This window comes from Cladophialophora psammophila (assembly GCF_000585535.1).
Source record: "Cladophialophora psammophila CBS 110553 chromosome Unknown aczJe-supercont1.4, whole genome shotgun sequence".
In the NCBI taxonomy this organism is placed as follows: Eukaryota; Fungi; Ascomycota; class Eurotiomycetes; order Chaetothyriales; family Herpotrichiellaceae; genus Cladophialophora; species Cladophialophora psammophila.
Genome location: NW_006912925.1, coordinates 848,883 through 876,198, shown reverse-complemented (window position 1 = coordinate 876,198; position 27,316 = coordinate 848,883). Strand labels below are relative to the sequence as shown.

The 27,316-nt window shown below is 53.6% G+C and overlaps 11 protein-coding genes across 11 annotated transcripts; 6 read left to right on the top strand and 5 right to left on the bottom strand.

The window, feature by feature from the left end:
* Nucleotides 1–735: 735 nt before the first annotated feature.
* On the top strand, nucleotides 736–2,401 carry A1O5_03240 (uncharacterized protein; the record flags this gene model as incomplete). Its single annotated transcript, XM_007743852.1, has 9 exons — nucleotides 736–816; nucleotides 870–919; nucleotides 1,005–1,055; nucleotides 1,119–1,233; nucleotides 1,296–1,331; nucleotides 1,382–1,503; nucleotides 1,616–1,672; nucleotides 1,733–2,087; nucleotides 2,168–2,401. The coding sequence occupies 9 exons, from the start codon at nucleotides 736–738 to the stop codon at nucleotides 2,399–2,401; spliced, it is 1,101 nt and encodes a 366-aa protein (XP_007742042.1).
* Nucleotides 2,402–2,804: 403 nt separating this feature from the next.
* Nucleotides 2,805–4,533, top strand: A1O5_03239 (uncharacterized protein; the record flags this gene model as incomplete). The annotated part of the gene is made up of 4 exons (XM_007743851.1): nucleotides 2,805–2,999; nucleotides 3,093–3,965; nucleotides 4,063–4,156; nucleotides 4,274–4,533. The coding sequence occupies 4 exons, from the start codon at nucleotides 2,805–2,807 to the stop codon at nucleotides 4,531–4,533; spliced, it is 1,422 nt and encodes a 473-aa protein (XP_007742041.1).
* A 294-nt stretch (nucleotides 4,534–4,827) lies between these two features.
* A1O5_03238 (uncharacterized protein) lies at nucleotides 4,828–6,708 on the bottom strand (the record flags this gene model as incomplete). The annotated part of the gene is made up of 1 exon (XM_007743850.1): nucleotides 4,828–6,708. The coding sequence occupies one exon, from the start codon at nucleotides 6,706–6,708 to the stop codon at nucleotides 4,828–4,830; it is 1,881 nt and encodes a 626-aa protein (XP_007742040.1).
* Nucleotides 6,709–7,394: 686 nt separating this feature from the next.
* Nucleotides 7,395–8,758, bottom strand: A1O5_03237 (uncharacterized protein; the record flags this gene model as incomplete). The annotated part of the gene is made up of 3 exons (XM_007743849.1): nucleotides 7,395–7,770; nucleotides 7,822–8,591; nucleotides 8,651–8,758. The coding sequence occupies 3 exons, from the start codon at nucleotides 8,756–8,758 to the stop codon at nucleotides 7,395–7,397; spliced, it is 1,254 nt and encodes a 417-aa protein (XP_007742039.1).
* Nucleotides 8,759–9,258: 500 nt separating this feature from the next.
* On the top strand, nucleotides 9,259–10,985 carry A1O5_03236 (uncharacterized protein; the record flags this gene model as incomplete). Its single annotated transcript, XM_007743848.1, has 4 exons — nucleotides 9,259–9,358; nucleotides 9,447–10,113; nucleotides 10,163–10,484; nucleotides 10,539–10,985. 4 exons carry the CDS (start codon nucleotides 9,259–9,261, stop codon nucleotides 10,983–10,985), a joined length of 1,536 nt encoding a protein of 511 aa, XP_007742038.1.
* Nucleotides 10,986–11,778: 793 nt separating this feature from the next.
* Nucleotides 11,779–13,937, top strand: A1O5_03235 (uncharacterized protein; the record flags this gene model as incomplete). Its single annotated transcript, XM_007743847.1, has 7 exons — nucleotides 11,779–11,924; nucleotides 12,000–12,093; nucleotides 12,207–12,331; nucleotides 12,467–12,625; nucleotides 12,743–13,112; nucleotides 13,258–13,659; nucleotides 13,737–13,937. The coding sequence occupies 7 exons, from the start codon at nucleotides 11,779–11,781 to the stop codon at nucleotides 13,935–13,937; spliced, it is 1,497 nt and encodes a 498-aa protein (XP_007742037.1).
* Nucleotides 13,938–14,302: 365 nt separating this feature from the next.
* A1O5_03234 (uncharacterized protein) lies at nucleotides 14,303–16,432 on the top strand (the record flags this gene model as incomplete). The annotated part of the gene is made up of 1 exon (XM_007743846.1): nucleotides 14,303–16,432. The coding sequence occupies one exon, from the start codon at nucleotides 14,303–14,305 to the stop codon at nucleotides 16,430–16,432; it is 2,130 nt and encodes a 709-aa protein (XP_007742036.1).
* Nucleotides 16,433–17,911: 1,479 nt separating this feature from the next.
* On the bottom strand, nucleotides 17,912–19,100 carry A1O5_03233 (uncharacterized protein; the record flags this gene model as incomplete). The annotated part of the gene is made up of 2 exons (XM_007743845.1): nucleotides 17,912–18,808; nucleotides 18,888–19,100. The coding sequence occupies 2 exons, from the start codon at nucleotides 19,098–19,100 to the stop codon at nucleotides 17,912–17,914; spliced, it is 1,110 nt and encodes a 369-aa protein (XP_007742035.1).
* Nucleotides 19,101–19,925: 825 nt separating this feature from the next.
* Nucleotides 19,926–21,395, bottom strand: A1O5_03232 (uncharacterized protein; the record flags this gene model as incomplete). Its single annotated transcript, XM_007743844.1, has 1 exon — nucleotides 19,926–21,395. The coding sequence occupies one exon, from the start codon at nucleotides 21,393–21,395 to the stop codon at nucleotides 19,926–19,928; it is 1,470 nt and encodes a 489-aa protein (XP_007742034.1).
* Nucleotides 21,396–22,280: 885 nt separating this feature from the next.
* A1O5_03231 (uncharacterized protein) lies at nucleotides 22,281–23,765 on the bottom strand (the record flags this gene model as incomplete). The annotated part of the gene is made up of 2 exons (XM_007743843.1): nucleotides 22,281–22,687; nucleotides 22,742–23,765. 2 exons carry the CDS (start codon nucleotides 23,763–23,765, stop codon nucleotides 22,281–22,283), a joined length of 1,431 nt encoding a protein of 476 aa, XP_007742033.1.
* A 501-nt stretch (nucleotides 23,766–24,266) lies between these two features.
* A1O5_03230 (uncharacterized protein) lies at nucleotides 24,267–26,198 on the top strand (the record flags this gene model as incomplete). Its single annotated transcript, XM_007743842.1, has 1 exon — nucleotides 24,267–26,198. The coding sequence occupies one exon, from the start codon at nucleotides 24,267–24,269 to the stop codon at nucleotides 26,196–26,198; it is 1,932 nt and encodes a 643-aa protein (XP_007742032.1).
* Nucleotides 26,199–27,316: the final 1,118 nt, after the last annotated feature.

Sequence of the window (27,316 nt, the reverse complement as noted above, 5' to 3'; positions counted from 1 at the left end):
TTCTGATATGCCAGGTCGGTGCTTCGTTAAGCTTGATCAAGCCCCTCCTTGCCATGCATCCTGCTCTCGCCTGGTGTGCGAGGTATCATGCTCGGTGGGTGTGAGGTCTATGTGACCAATGCAACATGGAACTGCAGGCGGCTGAATTGAAGGATTTTAGGCCACAGGCTGGTTGGTCATTGCTGGTTTAACAGCCGGGGGGAGCTGCGTCGGCTGCGTCTTCCCCGTCACTACCAGCGACCTTATACGAGGTACTTGTACCCCGGTACTTACGGTAGGAAGGAATGGTTGCTTGAGTCGGCATCGTGCCGTTCCACTCGCCCACACAACGCCCACACACACCCACACCTACACACCCACACATAATCCGTCTCTGCAGAAGCGCAGAATGCCCCTTCTATCGACCATCATGACGACAGCATCGCCATCTTCGCCAGCATCACCCCCCAACGTCTTATCGGCAGATGAAAATTCGCAAATCGGGATGGTGTAATAAGCGCCTGCGCCCCTTGGCAAATCACCACTGCGAAGCCCACAATCGTTCCTTTCCCACCCGGCACTGCCTACGACACTGAATGAAGCTCAACCGACTGCCTTTACATCAGTCCCACTCCACTGCCATCATCATGTTCACTCTGGTGCAATTCAAGGCGACGACAAGCACCATCGTCACCGTCGTCGCCTAAGGAGGAATCTAAATTCCCCGCGAGCCGCCTTGTCGCCGCTAAACGGAACATGTCGGCCCCAGCCGCCTCCCAACCCTTGCACGATGAGAATCCACAATCGGATCAAACACAAGCAGCACTTGTCGCTGAAGTCAGTCAGAGCCCCGATCTAATCTCACCACATTCACGCTGAAGATCAACTAGCACGATAGCGCCCTTGGCGGCGACGACGACGACGACGATCTTGCAAGCTTGTAGGCCACCAATCCCACCTGTCATCGCTATCACTATTACATCCGAAATTGTTTCGCTAATAGGAATTTTGCCTGTCCCGGCAAGAGGTGGCCAAAGCTCCACGGCTTCGATAACCTCGACTGTCCTGAATTACAAGTAAGATAGATACTTATGGTTTCTCTGTTTCGAGGGTCGAGAAGGTGCTGATTCATCGCTCAGATACGAGGTCAGGGCGTTTGTGGCAAACAAGAGGCGGAGGCCAAACAGAACTGATATTTGCTGCTGCCAGAATGGACGACGATACCACGCGTACAGGGAAGGAGAATATGTTATCGTGAGACCGTGCATGCCTTGTCTCCTAGGACGAATCATCCTAACTTGCCCATCTCACCAAAGCCTAACGATGAAAGAGAACAAGAGCGTCTTGATATCGTATGCCGAACGATTCTAACGCTCGAGTATCCCTACTGATTCACCATCAGCACCATCACATTTTCAGCCTGGTACTTGGGGGAGAGCTATACTGCGCTCCCATCCCGGAGGGAGTGTCGAGCGTCTTGGATCTCGGGACGGGGACCGGTGTATGGGCAATTGACATGGCAGAGTATGGCTACCATACCTAAGACATGGACTCTCAAGATTTAACCTCGCCACCCAGCAAAATGCCCCAAGCAATTGTTATTGGTGTGTTGAAATTTGACGAGCAATGTCGACAGGACAAGGAGAGCTCACTCGCACCCAGGAATCGACCTAAGTCCGATCCAACCCACATGGTAAGACCGCAGATGGGACATGCATTGTCACGTAACATCAGCTAAAAGATCGCGGTTAAGGGTACCCCCAAATTGCCGGTTTGAGGTTGACGACTTCGAACTCGACTGGAGATACACAACTCCGTTCGACTTCATTCACGCTCGAAACATAGAAGGATCGGTCAAGGACCATAGAAGATTGTTTCGGCAGGCATGGGAAAACTTGATCCCCGGCGGCTGGCTGGAGGCGGCCGATGCCACCGTGGGGGTCTTCTGTGACGACGAGACAATCAAACGAGCACCAAATCTGCTCCAATGGCGTGAACATCTGGTGGAGGCGAGTCGTATATTCGGAAAGCCCATGGGCGTTGCACAACACTACAAGGACTGGCTGATGGAGGCGGGATTTGTAAATGTCAAGGAAGTGATCAAAAAGGTTTGTGCTCCCTTTCGAATCTTCGAAGGAGCGCGAGACGAGGGACCAGGGACTAACTGTACTTCACCCACTCTATGCAGGTGCCCTTCTCGCCTTGGCCAGTGGATCCAAAACTGAAGGAGCTAGGAAGCTATCAACAGATCTTGATGCTGGAAGCTCTCGACGCGTATTCGTTTGCCCTGTTCACGAGAGTCTTAGGGTGGAGTACTCCTCAGATCCAGGTATTACTGGCCGGCGTGAGAAAGGAGCTTCTGGATCGGAAATTCCATGGCTATTCCAAGCTGTACTTTGTGTATGGGCAGAAGGCGCCCTGACACAACCTGAAGGATGCTTAGTTCTTGTTGCAGGTTCCGGGAGCTATCTCGGTGTGTCACCATGCAACTCTGATAGGGCTTGGGCTTCTTAGAAAGTCCCACGGAAAAGCGGCATCTTGAGGACCCCGGCCTAATGATCGGCCGAACTGGGGGAAGTCGCACTTTTCCGTCCTTTGAAAAAGAAATCGTCACCATGGTCACTCACTCCTCATGGAAGTCTCAGGTTTGCACCAAGCAGTCAGTCGAATCCCTTCAGTGTGAGGCTCGTCAGAAGACTTGCAGACCTGTCCTGCTGGTCTCGCCCATGTGGGAAGCCCGAAAGTACTCGAATGTTTTCGTCCTCTCTTAATTGACAACTGCTGCATAGGACTCGAATCAACCTCAATATCATGCTATCCCACTAATGCCGCTGACCAAGGTCCAAGTCCCTGCCGTGGCCTGGATGTCCGAACAATCAGGGACTGAGGCCTCTCAGTCAAGAGGAGTACCCGAAACTCAGAGTCAGAATGATCTGACACCACCTCCAGACGGTGGCTACGGCTGGGTGTGTCTGGCTTGTTGTTTTGCAATCAACTGTTTCACCTGGGGTGCTGTAGCAGTAAGTCACAACCCCCCGTCTCGTACATTGCCATACGGTCGTCTTCCTGGGGAGTCCTTCAATCATTCGGCAAAGCTCGTTAACGAGAGACAGTCTTATGGCGTCTTCTTATCGTATTATCTGACTGTGGATGCCTTTCCCGGGTCTCGACCTCTGGACTACGCTTTCATCGGCAGCTTCAACTTCGGCATTGCTATGCTGGCAGCCCCCTTGATCACCAGCTTAGCTCGCTCCTTCGGCATCAGACTGCCCATACTGGCGGGCGCAGTCATGTTTGGAGGAGGCTTTATTGCGGCGTCTTTCGCAACCCGGATCTGGCATCTCTACCTCTCCCAGGGTGCCCTGGTCGGGCTGGGTGTTGGCTTCGTCTACGTGCCAAGCATTGCTGTTCTCTCCCAGTGGTTTGCGAGGAGAAGGAGTCTTGCCAACGGCATCAGCGCGGCAGGTTCGGGGATTGGTGGCTTGATCTTCTCGTTCGCCATCGGGGCCATGATCGAACGACTTGGAATTGGATGGGCACTGAGGATCACTGGGATTACCGCGCTCCTGGCCAATCTCGTTGCTGCGGTCTTCATCCGCGATCGCAACAGCATCATTCGCCCTAAACAACACCCCTTTGACCTCGACCTGGTGTCGCGCCCCGACGTTCTCTTGCTCCTCCTTTGGGCGTTTCTCAGCATGTTGGGGTATATCGCTTTGCTGTACTCGCTGTCAGACTTCTCGCTCTCCATTGGCCTATCCAGAGAACGGGCGACACAGGTGACTGCATTTCTGAACATGGGGACTGCGCTGGGGCGGCCTTTCATCGGCGTCGCAAGTGACCGCTTCGGTCGCTTTGGAGTTGCGACGAGTCTCACTTTCATCTGCGGTCTTTCGTGCTTGGTTATTTGGATTCCCGCCTCTTCATTTGGAGTCACGGTGTTTTTTGGAATCCTGAGTGGTGCAATCCTGGGAGTGTTCTGGATGGTACGCCGCCTTGCCTTTTCCCACCCGCTGAATCCGAACTTGCTCTCGGTGAATTTATTGACCGATTGCCTGTGTGACTAATTGACTGACTGCCTAGACAATCGGCCCCCTCTGCGTCGAGGTTGCAGGGCTAAAACAGCTCCCCTCGCTCCTCTCACTTTCATGGCTATCAACCGTCCTGCCGACTACATGTGTGTCTTCCCCTTTTCCCCCTCCTCTTCCCCCTTCCCATTTCCAGTCCAGACAACGCTCGCACGGACGTAGGCACATGTGTACTAACCCGTGCCCTCCTTCCACCGACCAAAAAGTCTCCGAAGTCATCGCGCTCTATCTTCGCCGCCCAGGGCACCCCCGTCCGTACCTCTTCACTCAGATATTCTGTGGTGTCAGCTACATCTGCGCGAGCTTCTGTCTCTGGGGCGTGCGCACGCTTTGCACGCGGCGGCAGCAGTCTCAGTCAGAGGGCCGCGTTAGACTTGCAGGGATTGAAGCAAATGTGGAGGCGGAAGAGGGGAAAATGGTAAGCATTGGTCCAGTCGAGGCCCCGACAACAACTATTGCAAAATAAGATAAGGCTCGAGAAAAGTTCTGGGGGCGGGAAAAGTTCATGGGTTGGGTTCGAGCACCCGCCTTTTATGTGGTTCCAGCCCGCCTTGCGTACATATCGGTAGACGATGGTAATGTAAATAAATAGGCCTTTCAAGCAAAAATCTGAGAACGTGTCTCAGCCCCTGGTGCTCAGCTCTCAGCTCTCTTCACAATTATATATAATCCACCCTGCCGCGGGCAAGTCAATTAGACTGCCGGAAGGAAAGTCAGTTAACTCCCCTGCGATCTACAATGGCCACAGAAGGTACAATTATCAGACGCCAAAGGAATATCTCATCGATTTTTTCACCCGCACCACATCCAGGGCTACATCGCCGCTGCCGGCCTCGTCCTTCTCCGCAGCTGCTGGTTTCGAGCTCTCTACGAGAGGAGGTGTGCTGTTGTTTGGTGGTCCATGGTTGGCTTTGCTTCCTCCTCCTCCTTCTCCTCCTCCTCCTCTTGGGTGTTGTTCTCTCCTCGTGCGATGGAGTTTCAGAGCTCTCCGCATTTGTCCAGCAAGCCAGGGGATCTGGTCCTGGCGAAGCAACGATGCAAGTATGGGGGGCGGCGGATCCCGCTGCTGCACGCCGGTCAGATCGAGAGGCTCCCCCGCCAGACCCAGCACAAAGGCCATAGGGCCGAGGATGTTGTAGCCGCCCATGCAGAGGTTCTGACGCTTGCGCTCGTCGCCGCTCAGCGGGATGACGTTGTGTTCTCGCGCGTACTCCCTGCCTGGACTGCATGGATTCGAGTAAGGGTCTCTGCTCGGCGACGGCCACGGATACTCGATGTCGGCTGTGTTGGAGAGCTCGTGGATGGAGCCTGGGTCAGTGCGGTTGCCGAGATGGAACGGGACGGCGGCACAGATCTCGTCGACACCGTGCTGGAGCGTCTCCTCGGCGGCCTTTCTCCACGCCTCGGACTTCGACAGCAGCACGTCGTCTTCCCTCGGCGTGTCGCGGACGGTCTGGTCGGCGCACAGCATCATCTTGACGAGGAGCAGCCGGTAGCTGTTGTACGCGTGCCACACGCCCGCGATCTGGACGGTCGGATAGACGTTGCAAAAGTCGCCGTACAGACCTGCCTTTCTGACCGATTCCGGGATCTCACCTGCCGTCAATCGGAAGGGCGAGTAGAACGAGTACTGCGCGCCGGCCCAGATCTGCAGGCGCTGGTCAATGGCAGCTGCTGTCCTCCTGAACGACGCTATTGTGCTGAGATCCTTTGCTGTCAACACTCTCTGGCCCTTTGCAAACGCGATCTGCAATCTCGTTTTGTATTGTTCAAATAGGGCCTGCAGGTTGGCAAGGTCGATGGCGATCTGGTCGAGATCGCTGGCCGGATTGTACGGCATGGGCCCGTCGTCTTCCCACAGGGCCGGGTCGGTGTGGACTGGTTGGCGTGTCCGAATTGCCTCGGACACCATGGTGCTGCGCACCTCTTGCAGGAGGCGCTTGGAAGCCATGTCGCGGAAGCCCTTGCTCTTTCTGTAGCTGACGACAGCATATGCGCCTCTTTGGTGGCTCCCGTCGACTTTGGCCATCTTGCGATGGGCGATCAGGGCCTCCCGGAACTGCAGAGCGATGATGGCGATCAACGTCGTGTCGGCTTGGCATCCTTGGGGAGTTTTGAGCGTGTCCTTCAAGAGATCGATAGCACGTCCGTAGTACCTTCTCGACAAGATCGAATCGGGTGCCCGGCCGCGCCACATCGAGAGCATGGTGGCCGTGAGCGAAGCAGTGGCGACCGATATGAGAGAGTCAGGCTCGGTTGGTTGATAGTACGGGATCAAATGCTCGAACAACCCCCGCGAAGACTGCACGCCCCTGCCGCTCATCATGTAGTTGTGGAAGAAGAAACACAGCGAGACAAAGTTCTCGTCCTCGCCGAGGTTGGGGACCACGGCGTTGGAATATCCATAGTCGTCGGCGGCGGCGGTTCCTGAGACTTCTTTGTCGTTGGCTCCTGCTCCTCCTTGGAACAGCTGTATCACCGTCTCGGTCTCGTCTCTGAACTGGATGCCGGGTGGATCTGGGACGCCAGGACAAGGCACTCGCCTCTTCAAGCAGTTTTGGCAAAACGGTCGGCTCAGGTCGCATTTGATGCGGCGCTTTTTGCAGGTGCCGCATCCGCGCGACGGGCCGGCGTAGACCATTTTGCAAGGGAGTCTCTTGAGTGTTGTTGTCGGTGCTGTCGTTGTGGCTCTAGCAGGTCAAACCCTTCCAGGCTGCCTGCTTTACTCTGCTAGATATGTCCCGTGACTAAGCCGAGAGCATTGGCGAATTCAGACCAGGCTATGGGCTCAGGAGCGGTGGGCTAGGAGGGGTTGTCGCCAAAGACCTATCCTTGGGACTGATTGGGCTTTAGCATGAATGCCGATCTCCTAGTCTGCCCTGTCAAAACCTGGGCGTTAGGGGCCTAGGGGGCCTTGCACTCTATGTACCCAAAGTATCGAGTTCCCATGCCAGAAATCTGCCTTACCAGCCTGGCTTTAGGTGGTCCTCCCTTGGACCTCCCTCTCCGGGTATGGTCAGAGGCTTGGCGGGTCGCCGCTTTCGACGTCCGTTACAAGAACCTCGTCTCTCATTCCTATCCCTCTACCGTTCAACACACTCTCATCTGTGCACAGCGGGAGCAAAGATGAAACTCCTTGTCTTTTCGTGCTGGAAACTACTTTTCACCGTCGATATAAGTGGCTGTCGTGTAATACTCTCACATTTATCGCACCTCGTCTGGACAGAATGCGCTGACCGACTACCTATCATCCAGAAGTTCTACAGAGCCGAGACAGGCATTGCAAGTCTTTGGGCAAGTCTTCGGCCACAATTGATTTTGAGTCGATCACAGCTTCAAGTCTGGCTTCATTTGTTCCCTGAAGTTCTTCCAGACCTCTTCCATTAGCTCGGACTGGGTAAGCAGACCATAGGCCGTTGCGGCCATGCCCTTCGCGCAGTCAAGAGCACGCTCGAAGGCTGGCCTGGACCCTGCTGCCGCTGCAAACGCCGGGGTATGTGGTTGAACCTCTGCGTCATCTGTACCAATGGTAAAGACACAATGCAAACCAGGCACTTCATAACTGACATTACCCATGTCCGTCGAACCTCCCATGACACGGTCACCCGCATCCTCTACATACTCGCGACCAAAGCCACGCATATGTTTTGTGAATTCTCGCGCGATGGCAAGGCTCGGGCACATGTCTTTGTAGTCATTGTCCCTGCCACTCAAGTCAATGTCATGTCTCGCTCGCAAGAAATGATGCACTTACAGTTGCCAAGCACAATCAACCTGACATCCAGTTGCCAGTGCCCCAGCCTCGAAGCAGGCTTTCGCTTTTTCCGAAAGCTGCTTGACCTCGGCGAAAGTTGAGCCCCGCAGAAAATACTCGAGGCTGGCCGAGTCGGGGATGATATTGGGCTCTGCTCCTCCTTGTCGAATGACACCATGCACACGGACGGTGGGAGCGAGCTGCTGCCGTAGCAACGAGATGTTGACGTACGATGCGACGACGGCGTCGAGCGCATTCTTCCCATTCCAGGGAATGACTCCAGCATGAGCATTCTGACCTTTAAACGTGACCTGGACTTGTCGACGCGCAAGCGACTTGCTGGCAGCGACACCATCTATATTCAATGGCATACAGCCCATAGGGTGGGCCATCAAGCAAGCATCGACCCCTTCATATGCACCTGCTCGGATGAGACGCACTTTCCCGCCACCACCCTCTTCGGCTGGTGTTCCCAGCAGCCGAACTCGTCCATCTCGGCCACTATCCCGGAGTGCCTCAGCTGTCGCAATGAATGCTGCGATAGAACTGGTGGCGATCAGGTTATGTCCGCAGGCATGTCCGATGCCCGGAAGAGCATCGTCTTCCGCGTTGAACACAACTAGGCGCCCTCCATACCCTGTTTCCGCCTCGAAGGAAGGTTCGAGGCCATAAGTGTGTCGCTTGACATGGTACCCGAACCTTTCTAACAAATCGCAGATATTGTCATGCGCGTGGAACTCGCGATAGTTCAACTCTGGATCATCATGAATCTGGACTTGAGGTCGTCAGCAGCAGGCTACTTTGGTGAACCCGAAAGGGAGCGATAAACCTTCTTGCAGATGTCAGCCAGGTGCTCTTCATTTTTGCTGATGTATTCTGAGATGTTCTTGTGCAGGCCCTGTGTCGAGAAGGGCTCGGCGCTGGATGGAGCATTCATGTTCGGAAATGTCTTTCCCAACGCCGAAGATTGGCTTCACTGTTGATCGCTTTCGTGATGGAATGGCCGGCCTTCGCTCATCTTTCACTGGTATCGACGTCCCCCTTTATATCGGCATAAACTCAGCCTGACAGGTGGGAAGCAATGGAGAGCTCCTGGCCGTTCTGCCTAATGCACTCGGCAGGAAATGTCGTGGTTATCTCCAATGGGGACATGCTTGCATCCCACCGGCCCCCGGCCTCGGCAATTCAACCATTCATGAAGTGATAAATGACAATCGTCATTCTCCGCCTAAGCGATATATAGCCGAGTCAGCCACTCAGCTTGCTTCCCTTCATCATTGTCTTCCATCCCAGATTGACCGCTCTCCAGAATTGCCGCTGAATGATAGCAATGACGGGCAGCACTGGATCGGCTAAATGTGGTTCTCGATCGAGAACTGGTACGTATGTCCCTTTGTGATCAAGAATCTTTCCGTTGAAACGCCAACTCGTGGCAGGATGCACAACGTGCCGCACCCGAAAGGTGAAATGCGACGAGATAGCGCCCATCTGCGGACGATGCTCCAAGACTCGCCTGAGATGCGATTGGAACCAACCCGTGAGACGAGCTCGCAGTGGGATCTCGACTGCCAATGTCTCATCAGTCAGGTTGCTTGCACCCGCCGGGGCTACTCATGCGAGTCCAGGTTCGACAGAAAGTGTGGTTAGCGATCGTGCCCGGCCGAGCTTTACATCTTCATCGCCCAGACTGACCCTGGACGTACCATCGCCTGTGAACTTTGTCCCCTCGGCACTACCAACAGCACATATTCCCCTTTCCAACTCCTTACAGCTCACTCTGCAGGATCAGCAATCCTTCATGTACGTCCGGGACTCTGTCATGGTCCTCCGAATTGGCAAGCCATTCCAATGGAGCAGCCTGTCTTACATCTACTTGAATATTGCAAGCAAGTACGCAGGTGTGATGAGAATCTTTATTGCTGGGGCTTCCATGGAGCTACGATCGAAAACCCTCCTCGACCGGCACGATGGGACATTGTCCTCTGACCAATACGAGCGGGCCCGCCGGTTGGAACACTCCGCGAGAAGCCACTATCACCTCGCTCTGAAAGATCTGTCCGCTTTGGTGGATCACATATCCTTCTCGGGGGGTAGCGATGACGACGTCAATGCCCTCTTTGCCATGTGGTTCCTGATCCTCCATTTTGGACTGTATGACTCGCAAAGCATTGGAGCTTCTCACGTACATCTGGAAGGAATTCGATCTTTTCTCCAGCCGTATTTGAAGTCGTGCAGGGAGCAGGACAAGACGACCCTACCCCTAGCGTCTCAGCAATTGTTGTACTACATATCGTAAGTCTGGTAGCCCTCTTCGAGAGGCCGTCCTAACGACCAACCCAAGGTACATGGACATTTATCTCGCATTTAGCAGTATGGCGGGTGGGAGACTGTGGATGGATTTGCTTTCAGAAGACGCGGACTCCCCAGTCTCTTATGATGGGCTTTTCTACAGCGCCAGATCCTGTCTTCCCAAGTTGTGGGGCACCCAGTATCCAATCTCCGAATTACTCGACGACCTGGAGAATTACCGACCTCTTCACTTCTTGCACTTGTGCCAGAAGCCAAAACTCAGCATCCTGAATCTGGCTACCTCTTCAGACATGGGCCGCAGTGACAGGGCCGGCCGGCAACAGCTGTGGAAGGAGCTGACCAAGCTGGGAGACGTACGTGCTGGAGCCACTGGGCAGGTTCTCTACATTACTAACCTCTGGCGATAGGAGTTTGCTGATGTCCTCGCATTGGCCGATAAGGTCGTCGACACCGGCACGAGGAGACTCATATGGACTGTCTACCACGCAAGCCTAGAGTTCTATGCTCTGCAAGTGTTGTACTCCTCCCTGGATCCTGATGATGAGTCTCCACCCTGGCTGGACCGGGTAGTAGCAACTGTCACCAGTATTGGATACAAGGCCGTGAAAGAAGATCCCCGGCAACTGTATCGTCTGGTCTGGCCACTCGCTATTGCGATGATACGGACCAGAGACTTAGTTCATCGCGACTGGCTCAAAGACCAGCTCTTGAGAGCACAAATCCTCCTCCCTAGCTTTGGCCTCCCTGGGTCGGACTGGGACGGTAAAGGCTTGCTCGGCCAGCTTCTTCTCGAAGCAAATCGCACATGCCATACGGTAGCCACGACGGCCGATCAACGGCTACTGAAAGGTTAACAATATGAGGGTAGAAGACATTTTGTCTGTGGCCGCTGTTACTACAGGGTTCTTTGCGCGATCGTATTCCGGAATCACATCTGTCTTCTACCGTCTCTAAGCCGGCCACCTTTTGACTTCTGCTGACTGTGTGATATCCATGGTCTTATCTATGCGAGTGTGAGGATGGTGGTCGTCGTAAGCGAGTTTGGGCTTCTGCCCTGGGTCAAACACTGCTCGGGTACTCTCAGGGATGCACATCGATTCGGCGACGCAGTGCTCCCACTCCGCCTCGTGTGGCGGATAAAGGCCTCTAATTCCTCTAATTTGTAAAAAGCCAGCTAAAGATAAAGAGAGTGTGGAGATGAGTTCCAGTGGTTGCCGATCTGGCCAACCACGGCGCTCGCTGGTTTGCCGACCTGCAGAGCCTTGCCGACATATCAGAGCTTCGAGATCAGCGGGCATATGCCAGTCGAATCGTCCGGACGGTGCAGACATATTTGCCGTCGACATGAGTCGCCAGAAACGACTCTCGAACTCCAGATTGAGGAGAAGACAAGCAAAAGATAACCAGCTCCATCGGGAAATCCTAACCAGCGTCTGAATATAGAAGAAGCCCGTAAGTATAAGTAAAGATCTCAACTTCTCGACATTCGGCTCCGTGGACTCGCTCAGCAACTCCTGCTCCAAGTGCTTCCTAAGTGCATTGCGAAAACTATTCATCGTCTGTTCGCAACTAGAGCACCCATCGCTTAGAGACAGGCTACTTCCTCTTTGTTCTTCTCGATTGAGGGCGGATAATCCCAACACGGCGATGGAAAAAGACAACAACGTCAGTTCTTCTGACGTCAAGCTAGACTACAGAATACGCCTTGGAGAGACACTGGAGGTTCAGGATGGAGACAGCTTGGCCATATCACCATCGGAGTCCAGGGAGGTCTTGAGAAAGATCGATTTCTGGTCAGTGGTCATGAAAAACAAATGCCCTCGGGCTCTCACATGAAGTCCACCCGGCTGACCATACTCGGATATTAGCGTGATTCCATTGATGGGATTCTGCTACCTACTGCAATACATGGACAAATTGGCCCTTAGTTCGGCGACTCTGTTGGGGCTGCTGCGGGATTTGGTGAGAGAGAGGCACTGCCGCCAATTGCGCTCCCATTGAGCAGACCCGTGCATCATATTCCTTCTTGTTCTCAGAGGTTTTGCACGCGCTGACACAGCTCCTTCTATTGCCAGGACCTCCACGGCTCCCAATACTCCTGGTGCTCGGCCATTTTCTATTTCGGCTACCTCACGTGGAGCTGGCCCAGCTCCTACCTCATTGTCCGGTTTCCCACGGGGAAATACATCGCCATGACTGTGTATGAGAAATGTTTTCTGATTCCGAATTGCTGTCTACCTGCCCCATCCGCACCCGGCTCCCAATTATCCGCCTTCTGACCCCCTACATGCAAGTCCCAAGCGAAAGGCAACCGCTGATGCAAATAAATCCACAGGTGTTTATGGGGCGGCGTTCTCATGTGCCACGGTGCAGTTCACGACTTTGGGGGACTCATGGCGGCACGTTTCTTCCTGGGTGTGGGTGAGGCAGCCGTCGCCCCCGGATTTGCCTTGATCACAGGCATGTTTTACACGCGCAAAGAACAACCTCTGCGGTAAGCACCGTCAACTCTGCACTTTCCTCCTGGTCTCTGGAGCTGCGATTCCATTCCATTTGGTCGCTAGTAAAGATTTCTCCCCGTCTAAAGGACTGACGAGATTTTGACACACAGACAAGGTGCTTGGTTTGCAGGAAATTCGCTCGCAAACATTTTTGGTGGCCTGGTCGCATACGGCATCGGTCAGATCCAGACGTCATCCCTTGCGGACTGGCGTCTACTCTTCCTCATCCTCGGTGGTATTACTTCGGCTTACGCTTTCGTTCTATACCTGTTCCTCCCGGATTCGCCAGATAAAGCCGTGTTCCTAGACGAAAAGCAGCAGCAAATTGCTCTGAGGCGCACGATCGAGACCAAGACCGGTCTCCTGGACAACGATAACTTCGTTCCGAACCAGGTTATCGACGCCCTGACCGACCCGCCGCTGTGGCTCTTGGTTCTCTATACTGTCTCGGTCAATCTGGCCAACGGTGGATTAACCAGCGTAAGTCCCATCCTGCCTTGTTCTCCTGTCTTCCATCGTCCTTTCCGCCCCTTTGATGCGCCTTGACCCTATCCAGTGCCACTCACCTCTGGAATTGTGCGCATCCGTCGCGGCCTCTTGACGGAGAATGCTGACGACTGTTTAGTTTGGAGCACTTGTCATCAAAGGATTCGGCTTTTCAGACCTTAAAGCCCTTCTCATTCAGATGCCTATCGGGGTGTCGCAGCTCATTTTTCTCCTCTTGACTTCGAGCTTCGCCACTCTCCTTCCGTCGGCCCGGCTGGTGCTCATGATAATTAACACTCTCACCTCCATGGTAGGCATGACCATGGTATACGAATGCAAAGGTCGCGCGGCGCGTATGGCCGGGTTGTGTCTGGCAAGCGTCTTCGCGGCCAATGTTCCCCTTTCTTTGAGTTTGATCAGTTCCAACGTCGGCGGTTTCACCAAGCGGTCCGTTACGAGCGCAACCTTGTTTGTCGCCTACTGCGTGGGCAACATCGCGGGCCCACAATTCTTCCAGTCCAGCCAGGCTCCTAGATATCCAGTAAGTCCACCCCTTCTCCAGACATACATTTCGTCCCACAACACTCGGGTCATTGAGATATTTGTCTTCCGATTTAGACCGGCCTCAGGGCATCGCTTTCGGGGTTAGCCTTTGGCACCTGGTTTCTTGCTTGTCTTCGTGTGTATTACCTCTGCGAGAACGCACGAAGGAACAAGCGTTACGGACAAAGCCAGAGACTGAGCGTGCATGAGGCACTGCGAGAAGATCTGTCGGGTAAGACGGACCAGCAACTGCCTGATTTCCGATATGTGATTTGATAGCGGGTGGAAAGGGCAGTGGTGATCGTCTCGAACAAGATGGCTTCCTGTTAAGGCAGATGGTGGGGGAGGAGCCTCTTAGTTGCCGTGGTGGAGGATTATAATGTACAGCTTGTGTGTGGAGAGTTCGCCGTAAAAGTACTGTACAGTGTAGACGCCAGGGAGGCAGAAAGATACTTTCATCCCCCACCCAGGGACCTTCACTCCCAACATCCCTGTTGGTAGTCCACAATGCCGATCCCGGTGTAGGATAAACCTCGACGGCTTCGAAAACTATTATTATCGTCTAGAAAGCTACTTTCCCTTCTTGCCTTTTGCTCGAGCGGTCGCCCCCGTCGTTTCTTTTCCTGCAATCTTTTGCAGCAATGAAGCGCACAGGCTGGCACAGGTTTATTCTGCTGCGAGCTGTTGGGACTTCGGCCTTGGGCTTGCGCGGACAACCGATCAGCGCAAGATATGGGGCCGGTGTAACAGCTGGGGGGCGTCAGCGTCCGTACACCAAACCTCCAGTCATATTCGGGACGCAAGCTTTCCGCCAGTTCAGCACAACACCGCAGAAGCCATATACCGATGATGAAGATGCTGGCACGTACAGTGAAGCGGACTACGAACACGCGGTCATCTCAACGTTTGATCTCTTCTCTATCGGCATTGGCCCCTCGTCTTCTCATACCGTCGGACCCATGCGTGCTGGCAACATCTTCGTAGCGGATCTCGTGGAAGCCAATCTACTGCACCGGGTCAACAAAATCCGCGTTTCCATCTACGGTAGTCTGGCCCTGACCGGTGAAGGACATATGACCCCGTCGGCCCTCCTTCTCGGCCTGGAGAGTGCTGACGTTGAGACGGTCGACACTTCATACGTGCCGAAGCGGTTTGTTGAGATTAAGTCAAGCAAGAAGCTCATTCTGGGCCATGGGCTTCCGGGCCACAAGGGCAAAGAGGTTGCCTTTGATTATGAACGGGACTTCATTTGGGAATGGGGAAGGAAGTTGCCCCTACACAGCAATGGTATGCGTCTTATGGTATTCGATGCCGAGGGCGACATGTTGGCGACCAACGATTTCTTTAGTGTTGGTGGCGGCTTTGTCGTCAACGGAGCCCTTTCCAACAATGCGGCTTCCAACCCAGAGGACCCGGACCCGCCAAATAGCTCTTCAGAAGAATCCCACGATCTGGTGGCTCAAGATTCAGGACATCATCCGGCTGATCTAACCGAAAACATGTTTTACAAGGAGATCCGCCGAGCAGATGCCGCTGGAGATCGGAAAACCGGGCCCGAGATCAAACTCCTTGACGGTTCCGGTGTGCCTGAGATTGGTTTGGAGTCGGCTCAAAGCGCTCTGTCTCCCACGTCGGCTGGTCCCACAGACATTCAGACCGAATGCGACCGCACTACTACCTCTCATCAGCCTCGCTACCCTTTCCGCGATGCTGCCAGCTTGTTACATCTGTGTCACAAGCACAACCTGACTATTGCGCAACTGGTGTTTGAGAACGAAAAGAGCCACGGGTATTCTGAGGAAGAAATATATCGGAAACTCCTCCGGATCTGGCGAGTCATGGACGAAAGCATCCTCGAAGGTGTCCAGGCTCCGCTCGACTCAACCCTTCCAGGCTCGCTGAAGCTGCATCGACGAGCCCCTGCATTGTACAAGCGGCTCACGAGAGGTCTCTATCCTTCACACACTCAAGGAACTCAAGATGTCGAACGCGCGGGATCTCCTTCTTCAAAGACGACCAATGTACCCTTACTCCACCCGACAGCCACAGTGGTGACTTCGGCACACAATCGCATCGGCCTGCGACGCGCTCCCCGTGTCCATGGTGCCCTCGATCATCCCATCCCACCGCCTCCCTCGCGCCGCACCACTTTCCCCGCCATGGATTACCTGACCGTTTACGCCATTGCTGTCAACGAGACCAACGCGGCCGGGGGACGAATCGTCACGGCTCCTACAAACGGCGCTGCTGGCATCATCCCTGCCGTGCTCAAATACACAATTGAATTCATCAGCGACGATCCAGAACGCGACGTGCCGACCTTCTTGCTCACAGCCGCGGCCATTGGCATGCTTTACAAGCGGGGCGCGACCATCTCCGCGGCCGAGGGCGGGTGCATGGCAGAAGTAGGGGTCGCCTGTTCAATGGCCGCAGGCGCCTTTGCGGCGTGCATGGGTGCCAGTCCAGAGGCTATCGAACAGGCTGCTGAGATTGGTATCGAGCACAACCTGGGCCTCACGTGTGACCCCATTGGTGGTCTTGTCCAGGCGCCTTGTATAGAACGAAATGCTCTGGGTGCCATCAAGGCCATTTCGAGCGCCAACCTTGCTCTCAGCAGTGAAACCGGCACACAGAAGGTGAGACTAGATGATGCCATCCGGGCCATGCGCCTGACTGCCAGGGGGATGCGGAACGAGTTCAAGGAGACGAGTCTGAGTGGATTGGCCACGAGCGTGCCGCTTCATATCCCAGTCAGCGTCCCTGACTGTTGAGTGGATCCAAAGCTCAAGCTTTCGGGCATTGCTTTGCCGTACTTGTCAACATGTGCACTGTGGTCAAAGCGATAGAAAGAGGTCATTGCTAGGTATGCAATCTCAGATGCGCAAAACTCCTTGCCCCTGCCTGTGGCCTGGCCATAGCCGCCTCAAGACGAGGCGGTATCTCAGGTGGTCTCTGGTCTTGAACCATTGTCCGGACAGGAGTCCACAAAGTCTAGGGTAGCGGCGTCACGAGTAGTAGAATGACATAGACGAGGAAACGTGCGCCATGCCTGGCTTGACGGGCTGCACGATGCCAAAGGACCGCCTTACCACACATGGCCTTGTGCGCCGTCGTAGAGCTCATATCGGCTGAAGCTTCTCTAGCTGGCAGCCGACGTGTGGCCCTGAATCAAAAACAATCGCCGGAAGTTGGCTGAAGATGGGGGCCGTCTGACAGGGACTTTTGCCAACCAGATTTGCCAGTGTAATTGCTGCTTCATATTGTGGCCGATGACCATCGCCGTATCCAACCAAGTATTCTGCGTGGCGGGCATGACCTTCCGAGAAATGCTGTTGATTCGAATGTTTCCTAGTTCCTCCCGCCACAACTTCCGTATGAGCAACTAAATAGAGGATTCTTTCCTGCTGCTACTCGATCCAAGACTGGATCTCGACATGTTCTGGGCTGGGTGGGTGGACACCGTCATGGTAGGTAGCTCCCTTCACACCATCTCGCTGTCACAAGGGAAAAGCCGATCATGCATTATTTGCCGCGAGAAGAAGAAAAAAAGAAATACACCAGAAAAATAATACCCGCGCCAGCCACATGGTGCCGCGCGGGAACAACACAGCGATGTGATTATGCCATCAGGGAAGGGGCTTGTCGTCTGCGGTCCCGAGGAGTGAGAGACCCAGACCCGCACAGGACCCGGGCGAGTCGTCGATCGTCTATAATCTGTTGGGCCTGTCAATCGCGTGAGACGTGAAGGAATTGAATCAACACCATGGCCTGTAGTAATACAACCTTGCCAAGGCCTTATCAAGCCTCGTCGTCATTGCGAAGTTTTGGCAACCCGCTTTTCTGACCTGTTGCCCTTGAATCACCGTCGCATGTTACCCCCTCTGCTCTGGGTACATAGCCTCCTTGTCGACCAAGGGGCTGAATGCCATTTTCAGTTCAATGAAGGAAGTGTCATGAATCAACTGGAATGTGATCTTTCGATTCGAAACTAGAGAAACCGTATGATGGATATGTGTATCAGACGTTAGGGTCAAAGCCAGCAGAACGAGCATCTTCGTAAATGGTAAATCCTAACCCTCTTCGCACGCCATGGCAGTCTCACAACAACCCGCTCTCCATATTACCGAGATCTCTCCCGTGAGAGGCAGTCTGGAGGTGTCTGTGGCTCGCCCTCGTTCTTAAGATCTTTCCGTGGTGTGGGAAAATGCAGCTGGAGTGAGCGGTGCCAAACGCAGGGACGACCGGCCTTGTCACTCGTCGACTCGTGCAACCACCCCCTTCGACCCCCTCCTCAAGCTCTGGCAGGCTTCGGTGGTCCGGACGATTGGCTCCCAGGCCACAGCATCCCCAAACCTGTCCACAGTTAAGCCCGCACGCCCGGGATGTTTGAATCCGGCCTCAAGCTGTTTCTCGTAACTGACGAGCCTCAACCTCTCACTCTCCGCTGGCGTCAGCTTCAAGTATGTCTCCACCCCGATGGCATGGATCGCAAGGCAAAGCCACACCGACATGCCGAACGTCAAGTGGAACGAGGCTGTGACGAACTCGGGACCGAAGCCGTGGACATTGGCTTTGATGATTACAGGTTCACTCGAGTTCGGCGCCGTACACGCGGGATATAAATATGGTGTGGGGTTTCCCGCTCCGGCAGGCGCGCCGTACAGGGTGTATTGCTTCCAGATGTCCTCGCAGGTCTGCACGCCGTACCAGTGGCCCTGTTGGTGTTGGGCGATGAAAGTGTTGGCGGCCATCTGCACCAGACGCACCGAGATGACGCTGCCCGCGTACACCCAGGTGCGGATCATCCACGCGCGGTGTTGGTCGATCTGCAGGCGTTTGATATTGATGTATGCCAGCACCACAGAGACTGTGGTCATCGTTCCCAGGAGGCCAAGGCCGGCTTGAGTGGCCGGTGACCCTCCCCCCGCGATGGGAATGACCATAAAGGCGCCCGCATTACCGGTCAACAACAAAAGAATGATGGCGTAGCCGTTCACTCGGTGGAACAGCAGGAATCTGTGCCTGATCACAGGCACGAACTGGAAGCAGACCAAGAACCCTGCAGGGAGAATGCAGGCGAGGTGCATGATGATTCCGACTCGTTTGGATCCTGATTGATAGTGGATTGCATCTCCGGGGATGGTTTTCTGTATATCATTTGACGTTAGTCTCAAATTAGGAGTTCGCGTAAAGGGCTCTTTTTGAACAGGCACCAGGCCAGGATACCTTCAAGAAGATACCGTCAACGTTCAAGTATTGGAACCGTGCGAGGACAAATCCAATGAGGGCCCCGACGAGGATGGCGAAGAGGACAAAGTTGTACCCCCTTTTGAAGCCAAATGGGTGGTAGATCCGCCGTCCGAACGTGAGGCAGAGGTGGCCAGCTTTGAGCCTGGGGCTGTGCCCTGAGGACTTATGAATATGATTAGACACTGGCATTTTGAATGCTGATGCTGGTTCACAATCTGTGATGGCCGAGGGTAGAAGGGCGGGAGTATATAGTGCGCCAGGGCGAATGATTGCTTCGAGTAAAGTCTCGAACCTGTGAAGTTATGTGTGGACAGGCCGTCGAAACATTCTCTGCTTGGGCATGGCCTTCGCTTTTATAGACGAACAGTTAATACTCAGAAGGTGTTCACTCTGCGTGTTTCGCAAACCCGTCTGAAAACAGAGTGACTCGGTACATGCTGATGCGCAGTCGCGCGTATTCGCGAAGAGCTTTTTGCCCTGCCTAGCACGTGGTCCTAGCAGGATTACATGGCACCTAGACGGGCAGCCTGACGCACTTTCTTCTTAGGAGCATGCAGCATCCGACAAACGAGGGTCGAGAACTGGACATAGCCTGGAGGGCTGCGCATATAGTTCAAAATCTTGACAGCAAAACGGCAAGGCAGCAGAGAGGGCTGGCGTAGGACCATCGACACTAGGCCGTTTCCACTCGAGTTTGCGAAGCGAGTTTCTGCCCAAAAAACACCTAAACTGCTTTCGCTCGACCTTGCGAAACTATGCTCGATCTGGAAGTATCTAAACCGTTGGACAATGAAGCTGTTGTACAGGGAGGTCCTTGAAATCTCGCAGTTGTAGGGTATCACGTTGCAAGTAAATGACCCTATGTCATACGTACATATCCAGAATCCCCCATCTGGCCAACTCTCGTATATAAAAAAAAAGTGGGTGGGTTCGGTCCCACAGAGGAAGTAGATCGTATAGCAAAGTACAAAAGGCCAGACCCATTGTCGCCGTAGCACATAAAAGCTGTTATCATCATACCTGATCCTGCGCTCTTCGCTCCAGCCATGCTCGGCCCCTCGTCATGTGATATGTTGGCGCAGAGACGATGGAAACAGATACCGTTGAACCGCTGCCCTTCAATGCTGAATATTGTTCAAAGGAGGGGTGTGGCGCAGAGGCATCATGGTGAGCCATCGGTCTCATGGTCTCCTCAGCCGGGGGAACGACATGCTTGTCTGCGTCTTGAAAGGAAGACTGTGTTCTGGGATTGTGCATAAAATGGCTATCTTCTGTCCCAGCTGAATTCCAGCCATTCGCAGACGAAAGGGCCCCGACTGTGCTCTGTGATGAAGAAAAAGATGCCATGGTCGGTAAGGGCTTTCGGCGAGGGACTTTATATGGCAGGTGATTTACGGTGGGGCTTGGATGTGCGAGAGGGCTCGACGGGCTAGATATCGTATGGGTTACTCTCGTTGACATCAACTTCAATCTCGAGGCATCAATCTCTTGTCGTTGCGTAACAGGACACTCATCGGTAGATACCGCGGGTTGATCGTCACTGAAAACCTCCGTTGATGTTGAGGATGTTTCACGGTATTCGCCACTGTTGATTATAGACTGGTGCTCCTCCTCGCCTTTCGCGCTTTGCTCCCGGTAGATACAATTCTGTGTTGTCGCGAGGGCAGTTTCGGTGTTGTGTCGCCAGATCTCAGCAGCCTCGACTTCCAAACTTAGTCGACAGTCCAAGCTCTTGTGTAAGTCGGTCAGTGCTTTTCCCGTGGCTGCTTCGCAGTCAAGCGCTCGACCAACCCGTTGTAGATAATCTGTGTGTGACGCATATCCATTGTTGATTGTCCCCAAACTGTTTATCTTGCGCAACTGAACTGTACCTGTCTCCATCGTACGAGGATGCTCAGAGGGCCGAACTTGGAGACGCGGTTCAGCTGCTTGTTTGGATCCGCTATGGACATCCCGCTGATTGTCATTGTCACGACAACCTGACGGTCCACCAAGAGAGTGGGGGCTATGATCTGTCGCAGGACGTCTTCTTCGGTTCAGGAATTCGCTGAGCTCGAAAGATAATTCTGGACTCGGTGATTTACGTTGTTCGCACGTATATAGGGTCTCCATGGCATCATTCAGAGGCCGACTGACAAGTGATAACTGCTGCGAATGATCTGTCGTCCCAGATGAGGCTTTGGTCGACCATTTCAATCGTTGCAGAAGGGATGAATCAGGATTCCATTTTGGGCGAACACCGACACTTTCAAGGGCTGGCTCTGGCAACTTGATGGCAGCAGCGGTGCCGTCTTTTGTGTCCTGGATTGCATTGTCAATGCGATCCTCTTGACAAGCACCCAAGTCGGCAGAGAACAGCTTTTGCAGTCTGGGGTGGAGGGAAACTCGATCATTCGCCTGAAGCACCGCATCAAGATGCACATTAGAGCGTTCAACTGATATACAAACACCAGACTGTGCGACAGATGACCCTATCAGAGACATGTGCGTCGTATCCAAGTTACCGAGATCGGACAGATGAATCACTTCCAGCCTCTCGGCAGATGACACTGCTTCATTTCCGGGTGACCGGGTCAGGGAATCTGCGCAATGCAGGTGTGGCCTGACAACAAATGGTCTTTGATTTGATACTCGTTTCAAATGCACGAACCTTCAGCCACACACCAAATGGTTGCAGTCCGGGAAATTGAGAGAGCCTTGGAGAAGTGCAAAATGGGGAGGAGAATACTCGCACGAGCACTCGCAGGTGAAGCTGTCAGGTCTAGGCCAGCGCTTGGGCTGCGCTGTCATCGCCAATAGTTAAGCGCCCTGTGGACGCTAACCTGGTCGCCTACCTCTTCATGTTACATCGGCAGAATAGCGGGCGTGTCGGAACCATGGGTTTCACGGCTGTGATCATCACGGTCAAGCCTTGCCAGGGTATGTATGTTTGAAAGGGTGGTGGGCCAGCAGTCGACGATCACCTATAGACAGCCAGGTCAATGTCGAAACCGCACCGGCGTCCATCACCGAATTGCGAACTACGGCGCTGGTTCGCTGAACCCCCACGGAGCACCCCGGCACTCGAATGCTTCCCAGCGTGACGAGGCTCACTTGCACTGTCGCTATCTAGGGCGCGGGCGCACTAGCCCATATCCCTAGGATGTTCGCATGTTACCTGCAAGTAGGTACTCCTGCAGTAGTGGAACAAGTAGTCCCGGATTTTCGCGCCGGGGCGGAATGGACGTGCCGTGGAGCGAGGAGAAAGATAGGGCGAACGTTCATCTGACCACAGCCCGACCTCTTCTGTGCAAGCCACATGCAAGCCCCTGCACCACAAGAAATTGCTCTAGAAGACTTCCCCCCTCCCCCCCCCAAAAACCGCGATGGTTAAAACTTGTCATGCCAGCCTAATCGAGGCTCAATCAGGTGTATCGGGGACGCAAGTTGGTGTACTTCCTCGTCCGTCATTTTGTAGAGCCCTGGGAGTACGGCAACCTGTCCTGGTCTATTCTTGGTCGCTCCTCCCCTGTTTCCAGCTTCCCATTGCCACTGGAATGAAGCAGGCTGTGAAAACAACATGATCCCCAAGTCACTGGCTCGTTGCATTATGCCAACAATGCTTTGGAAACGGGCATTCTCCGCCGAGCGAGCCCAGGGCTCGAAAGCGATGCACAACTTTGTCGCAGCAGCAGTGATTCTTCGATCACGCTCTACTCGATAGGCCTCGTCACGCTCTGGCTCTCGCCTTATATAGGCGGATATGACTCGCCAGTGGGCAAATGCTTGTGCAAATCCTATTAATTCCTAGTCAGCCACACCGACTCATCCAAAGACATGATTTCTCTTACCTTGCTTTTCCGGTGCAGTCGACGAAGGTTCCAAAGCTATCATACTTCCGGGTAAAAACGAGTCGCCTGAACCTTTCTCGAAGTCAATCCGCGACAGGATCAGATTGGCAATGCAATGTTTGATCAAACAGGTAGGTCTGCGAGATGTCCTGATGAGATTCGAGACAGAGTCAGGCAGATGACTAGAGTCCAAATTTCGCATCTCCGACTCAGCTGCTCGGCTGATAGACACATTGGTTGCGTCCTGGTAGAAGTTCTCGACGTGCATCTCAATTTGATCTAGGGTGCGACTGGCCATACTGCGGACAGCTTGGTCAGATTCGGACTGTGGAAGGTGCCTTTCCCATGCTCGTGTCTCTGCCACGACCACATCTTCATTGCTGCCGACTGGATCAGAACCCCCTTTTTCAGACCTGCGAGAGGTCCCAAGGTTTCTTCTGTTACGCCTTCGATACATGAGAAACGCGGCCACGCCGACAAGTAGGGCACCTCCGATCCCGCATCCCACTGCTGCTCCTGCCAGATCAGCAGTACTGTAGCCCTTGCTGACGATGGGCGACTTGGTTTGTGTAGGCTGAGCAGACACGGGACTGGTGGCAGAGGATGAAGAGCCTAGAGATGTTGCAAACGAAGCTGGGGAGGTCGACAACGATAGAGAGCTTAAAGATGGGGTTGGCGATGCTGAGGGTTGCTGCGATATAGATTTAGTCGGCCCTGTCAAAGACGCATTCGGAGGAGTGCCAGTAAACGCTGCGCTGACTGTGGCTGGGCTGCCAGGGTTGGGATAAATCGTGAAGTCGCCATTTCCAGTAATGATTCTTGACTCCAGAGGGGCTGCGATTGAGAAGATGGCGGTAAAAGTGACGGTTCCTGGCGGTGAGCTTCCGTAATATGCACTCAATGCGGTCCAAGTGACAAGACTTGTCGTGGTTGGAAGAGAGATTGACCCTGAGACAGTCGCTCCGGCAACGAGTGCCACGTTTGCAGGTACAGACACAGGAGCAGTAAAGGTGATAGCTGCCATGGTCTCTAGAAGAGTCGAGCAACGACTCTAGAAACAATGATTCTCGCACACCAGTATCCAGTGAGTGAAATCGAATAGAAGTAGAGGCCTCAGAAGGGATTGAAAAGGAAGGAAAGCTTCTGTAGTTGCTGATAGGCAGTTACAGCAGATACTCGTGCCTCCCTGGGACGAAACATGGTCGCTGGCCTCCACTAGTAATTGGAGTGGATGGTCCTGGCAAGGCGTATGCACAAGTAGGGCCAAATCTGCCTTGTCGACAAACTAAGGCGAGACTAAGGGAGGAGATGAGCAGAGACCCATGGGCTGAAACAGAACAGGGATCCGTGCAAGGGATTAGGGCGCATAAGGTCTGCCGGCGAGGGTTGGGCCCGTTGATAGTTCCTCGAGCAAACATGGGACGTAGATAAAATTTCTGGCCGCACAGGCGATGTTGATTTTCTTCGTTTATGACCTTCATTGCAACAAGCTCGTCGACGTCTCCAGGCTCGTGCTCCTTCGGAAATGGTGTCCACACCAGATGTCATTGTTGGAATCGATTTTGGAATGACCAGTACAGGGGTCGCCTATTCTGCCGGCCCTGAATGGATGAGGCCAGAGACAATTCAGAATTGGCCTGGAAACCTCAGAGGAGGGATAGCAGACAAGGTCGACTCTAAAATCGCCTATGATCCAAATGGTGATATCGTATCCTGGGGATTCATGGTTGACTCCTGTCGCGTCGGGGACAACGTTCGAGTGGAAGAGCTATTCAAGCTGTATCTGGATCCCGATTTCAAGGATCCATACGAAGGAGCGCCTTCCGTCCAGGAAGCTCAGAGGTGGTTCACAGACTACCTGTCGCGTCTCCATCAAGCGGTAGAGCGCCATCTGCGAGACACCATTCCGCGATATGATTCAAAACGTGTCGAGTTCCGGTTTAGCGTTCCCACAACTTGGAAAAATCCGGCCATGATCGCCGAGACAAAGCAGCTCATTCACAAAGCAGGATTCGGTCGACGCAGTGCGAGAGAAACAGTCGAGGTCAGTTTGACAGAGGCAGAAGCTGCTGCCGTGTATGCATCAAAGCAGCAATATTCTTCTGGGGACGTGTTTCTCGTGTGTGATGCCGGTGGAGGCACATCAGATGTCAACATTTTGAAAGTATTGGCTTCAGGGATAGGAGAGACGGAGCTCGAGCCTCTATCGTGGGTGGAAGGTCGAGCCATCGGGTCAACATTAATCGATTACCGAATGGAAAAGCTGATCATTGAGCGTTTGGAGCCGATTCGGGAGCACCTAGTATTGAAACCGGAGACGGCGGCGTATAGAATGCTAAGGGAAAACTCGAGGTTCGAAAGCTTCAAATGCAATCTCGGTGACGAGGCAATGGATTTGCCGTCATTGAGACTGCCGATACCGGGTTTGCCATACGGCACAAACTTTGAATTTGTCGGTGTTGAGGACTCCCAGATGATAATCATGAAGGAAGAAGTCCAGGCAATTTTCGACGACCAGGTGGAGAAACTTACCAACTTGATCGACGAACAGCTGACGCATCTGCAAACGACGAAGCCTACGGAGCAAGTCGCCTATATGGTGTTGTCTGGTGGGCTTGGAAGTTCGCCGTACCTCCAGAAGAGACTCACAGCTCGATACCAAGGCGGAACGACTCAGTTCCCAAACGCAAAGGATCTGCAAATTCTCCGAGTTCCCAAGCCTCAACTGGCGGTCTGCCACGGACTAGTTCTTGACCGGGTTCAGCAGATCAAAGCAAATCGATCCGTTTACAAGGAAAGATACTGTCGAAACTCATACGGGGTCGTAGTGAGGCGAGAATACGACCCCAAGTGCCACCTTGGGCAACCCGTTATCATCGACCCCAGAGACAACAAAATATGGGTTGAAAAGCAGATAGACTGGTTCGTTGTAAAGGTAGGTCCGGATGAAACTTCCACTAAGATTAAGCGTGGAGGCTTAAGGGTTGAGCAGGGCCAGAAAGTTTCTGTACAAAATGGCGTCAAGCAGCGGTACTCGATGAAAATCCAGCCAGGAAGCGAACGCTTGCCCTGGCAGTCTCAAATTGTCATGTCGAGTCTACCGCCAGATCAACTTCCCAGTAGTTTGAACGACCCTGGAGCACAGCCTGTATGCAAAGTCGAATCTCAGCTGCCTCAAGACATGAAACGGAAGAACCGACACTGGTACAATGTCGGTCCCGAGTACCTTCGTGCGGAATTCGAGATGCAAGTGCTCATTGGGCCGGCTGATCTTAAATTCCAAACTCTGAGTCGAGACGGGGTTATGAGTAGGGATCATGAGAGCATTGACGTGGAATGGGTCTCATCCACCAAGGAGGCGAGTCAACCGTTCATCGCGGAGTTGGAAGGATGCGACAGCCCTCACGTAGCGCGGAAGGGTCAGCGATGGAGTCAGCTTAAACTTGTCAATCGGTGATGGTTTCGAGTCTCGGATGGGATACCTGTGTCTTTGTTAGATATTACCGTGGGTAAAGTCGACCTATCTGCCAACGAAGTCTGATGGACCTTGTGCTTTGAGACCTTTCCGTTTCATGGCCGGAATATCGTGCGGCGAGAAATACACTTCAACCCGCGGGCCGGAGCACGAGGGCAGGCCTCTCCAGGAAAATTTAATGCTAGTCTCCGAGACCACAAAACAGAAGTTACACCAAAGCCAAACCAAGCTTAAACTCAAGGTTTATAAGTGGTTGCACGGAAATCTTTGGCCATGAGTTTTCGTAGATGCGCGCTGAGGTAGGTGAGGAATATCTCAATGAGTATTACCTCGTTTGGTATATTGGTATCACTGGCAGTGACATCCTTGTCGACGGTGGAGCAATCGCCGGACAGCGATGGGGTGCAACATCAGCCCAGAGTGTGACTGATGCTGGCCTCACCGTGTAAATGCCCTCATCTCCAGCATTGGCCCATCGGAGACACCATGTCGTGGGCTACCTGCCGGCGGTGGCGAAGCAAAGGGAGCACAGGCGGAGATGTAAGCCAAGAGTGCTGGTGTATATAGTGCCTTTGTATCCATTCACAATACTAATATTTCCAACTACTAATTCATCTCTTTTGTCGGATACTGCGCAAAGCCCAAGTTCGTGTTATTCGATCCCGCAGGAGACCAAAGGAGAACTTCCACCAACGCTGCAATCACACTGCCAGCCTTTGGAGGTAATGTATTAAATATCTTCCGATTCCGAAGGATAGTTGACCAAACCAATCACTCACTTCGAGTTTGGGCAAAGTGCTCCATTGAGTTATGTGCATCCGCATCATCCTGTGCTCCGCGACTTGATCGGGGCTTAGGCTTCAGCTCTGAATATGCCGCCAGTACATAGTAGCCACGATAATACTTGTCTAACAGGTAAACATCGATCATCCTCCTCCTGCTTGTGCAAGGCATAGCACCATCACAGCGAATGTTCCTATACACAACCTTCCCTACTGGAGCTGACCCGACAAAGCCGCGGAGAGATATTCGCCCACCGGCAGTCCTTAGAAGGAACCCCGTTTCATTGGCCGCGTCATGGTCCCAGGGTTTGTGAGAGA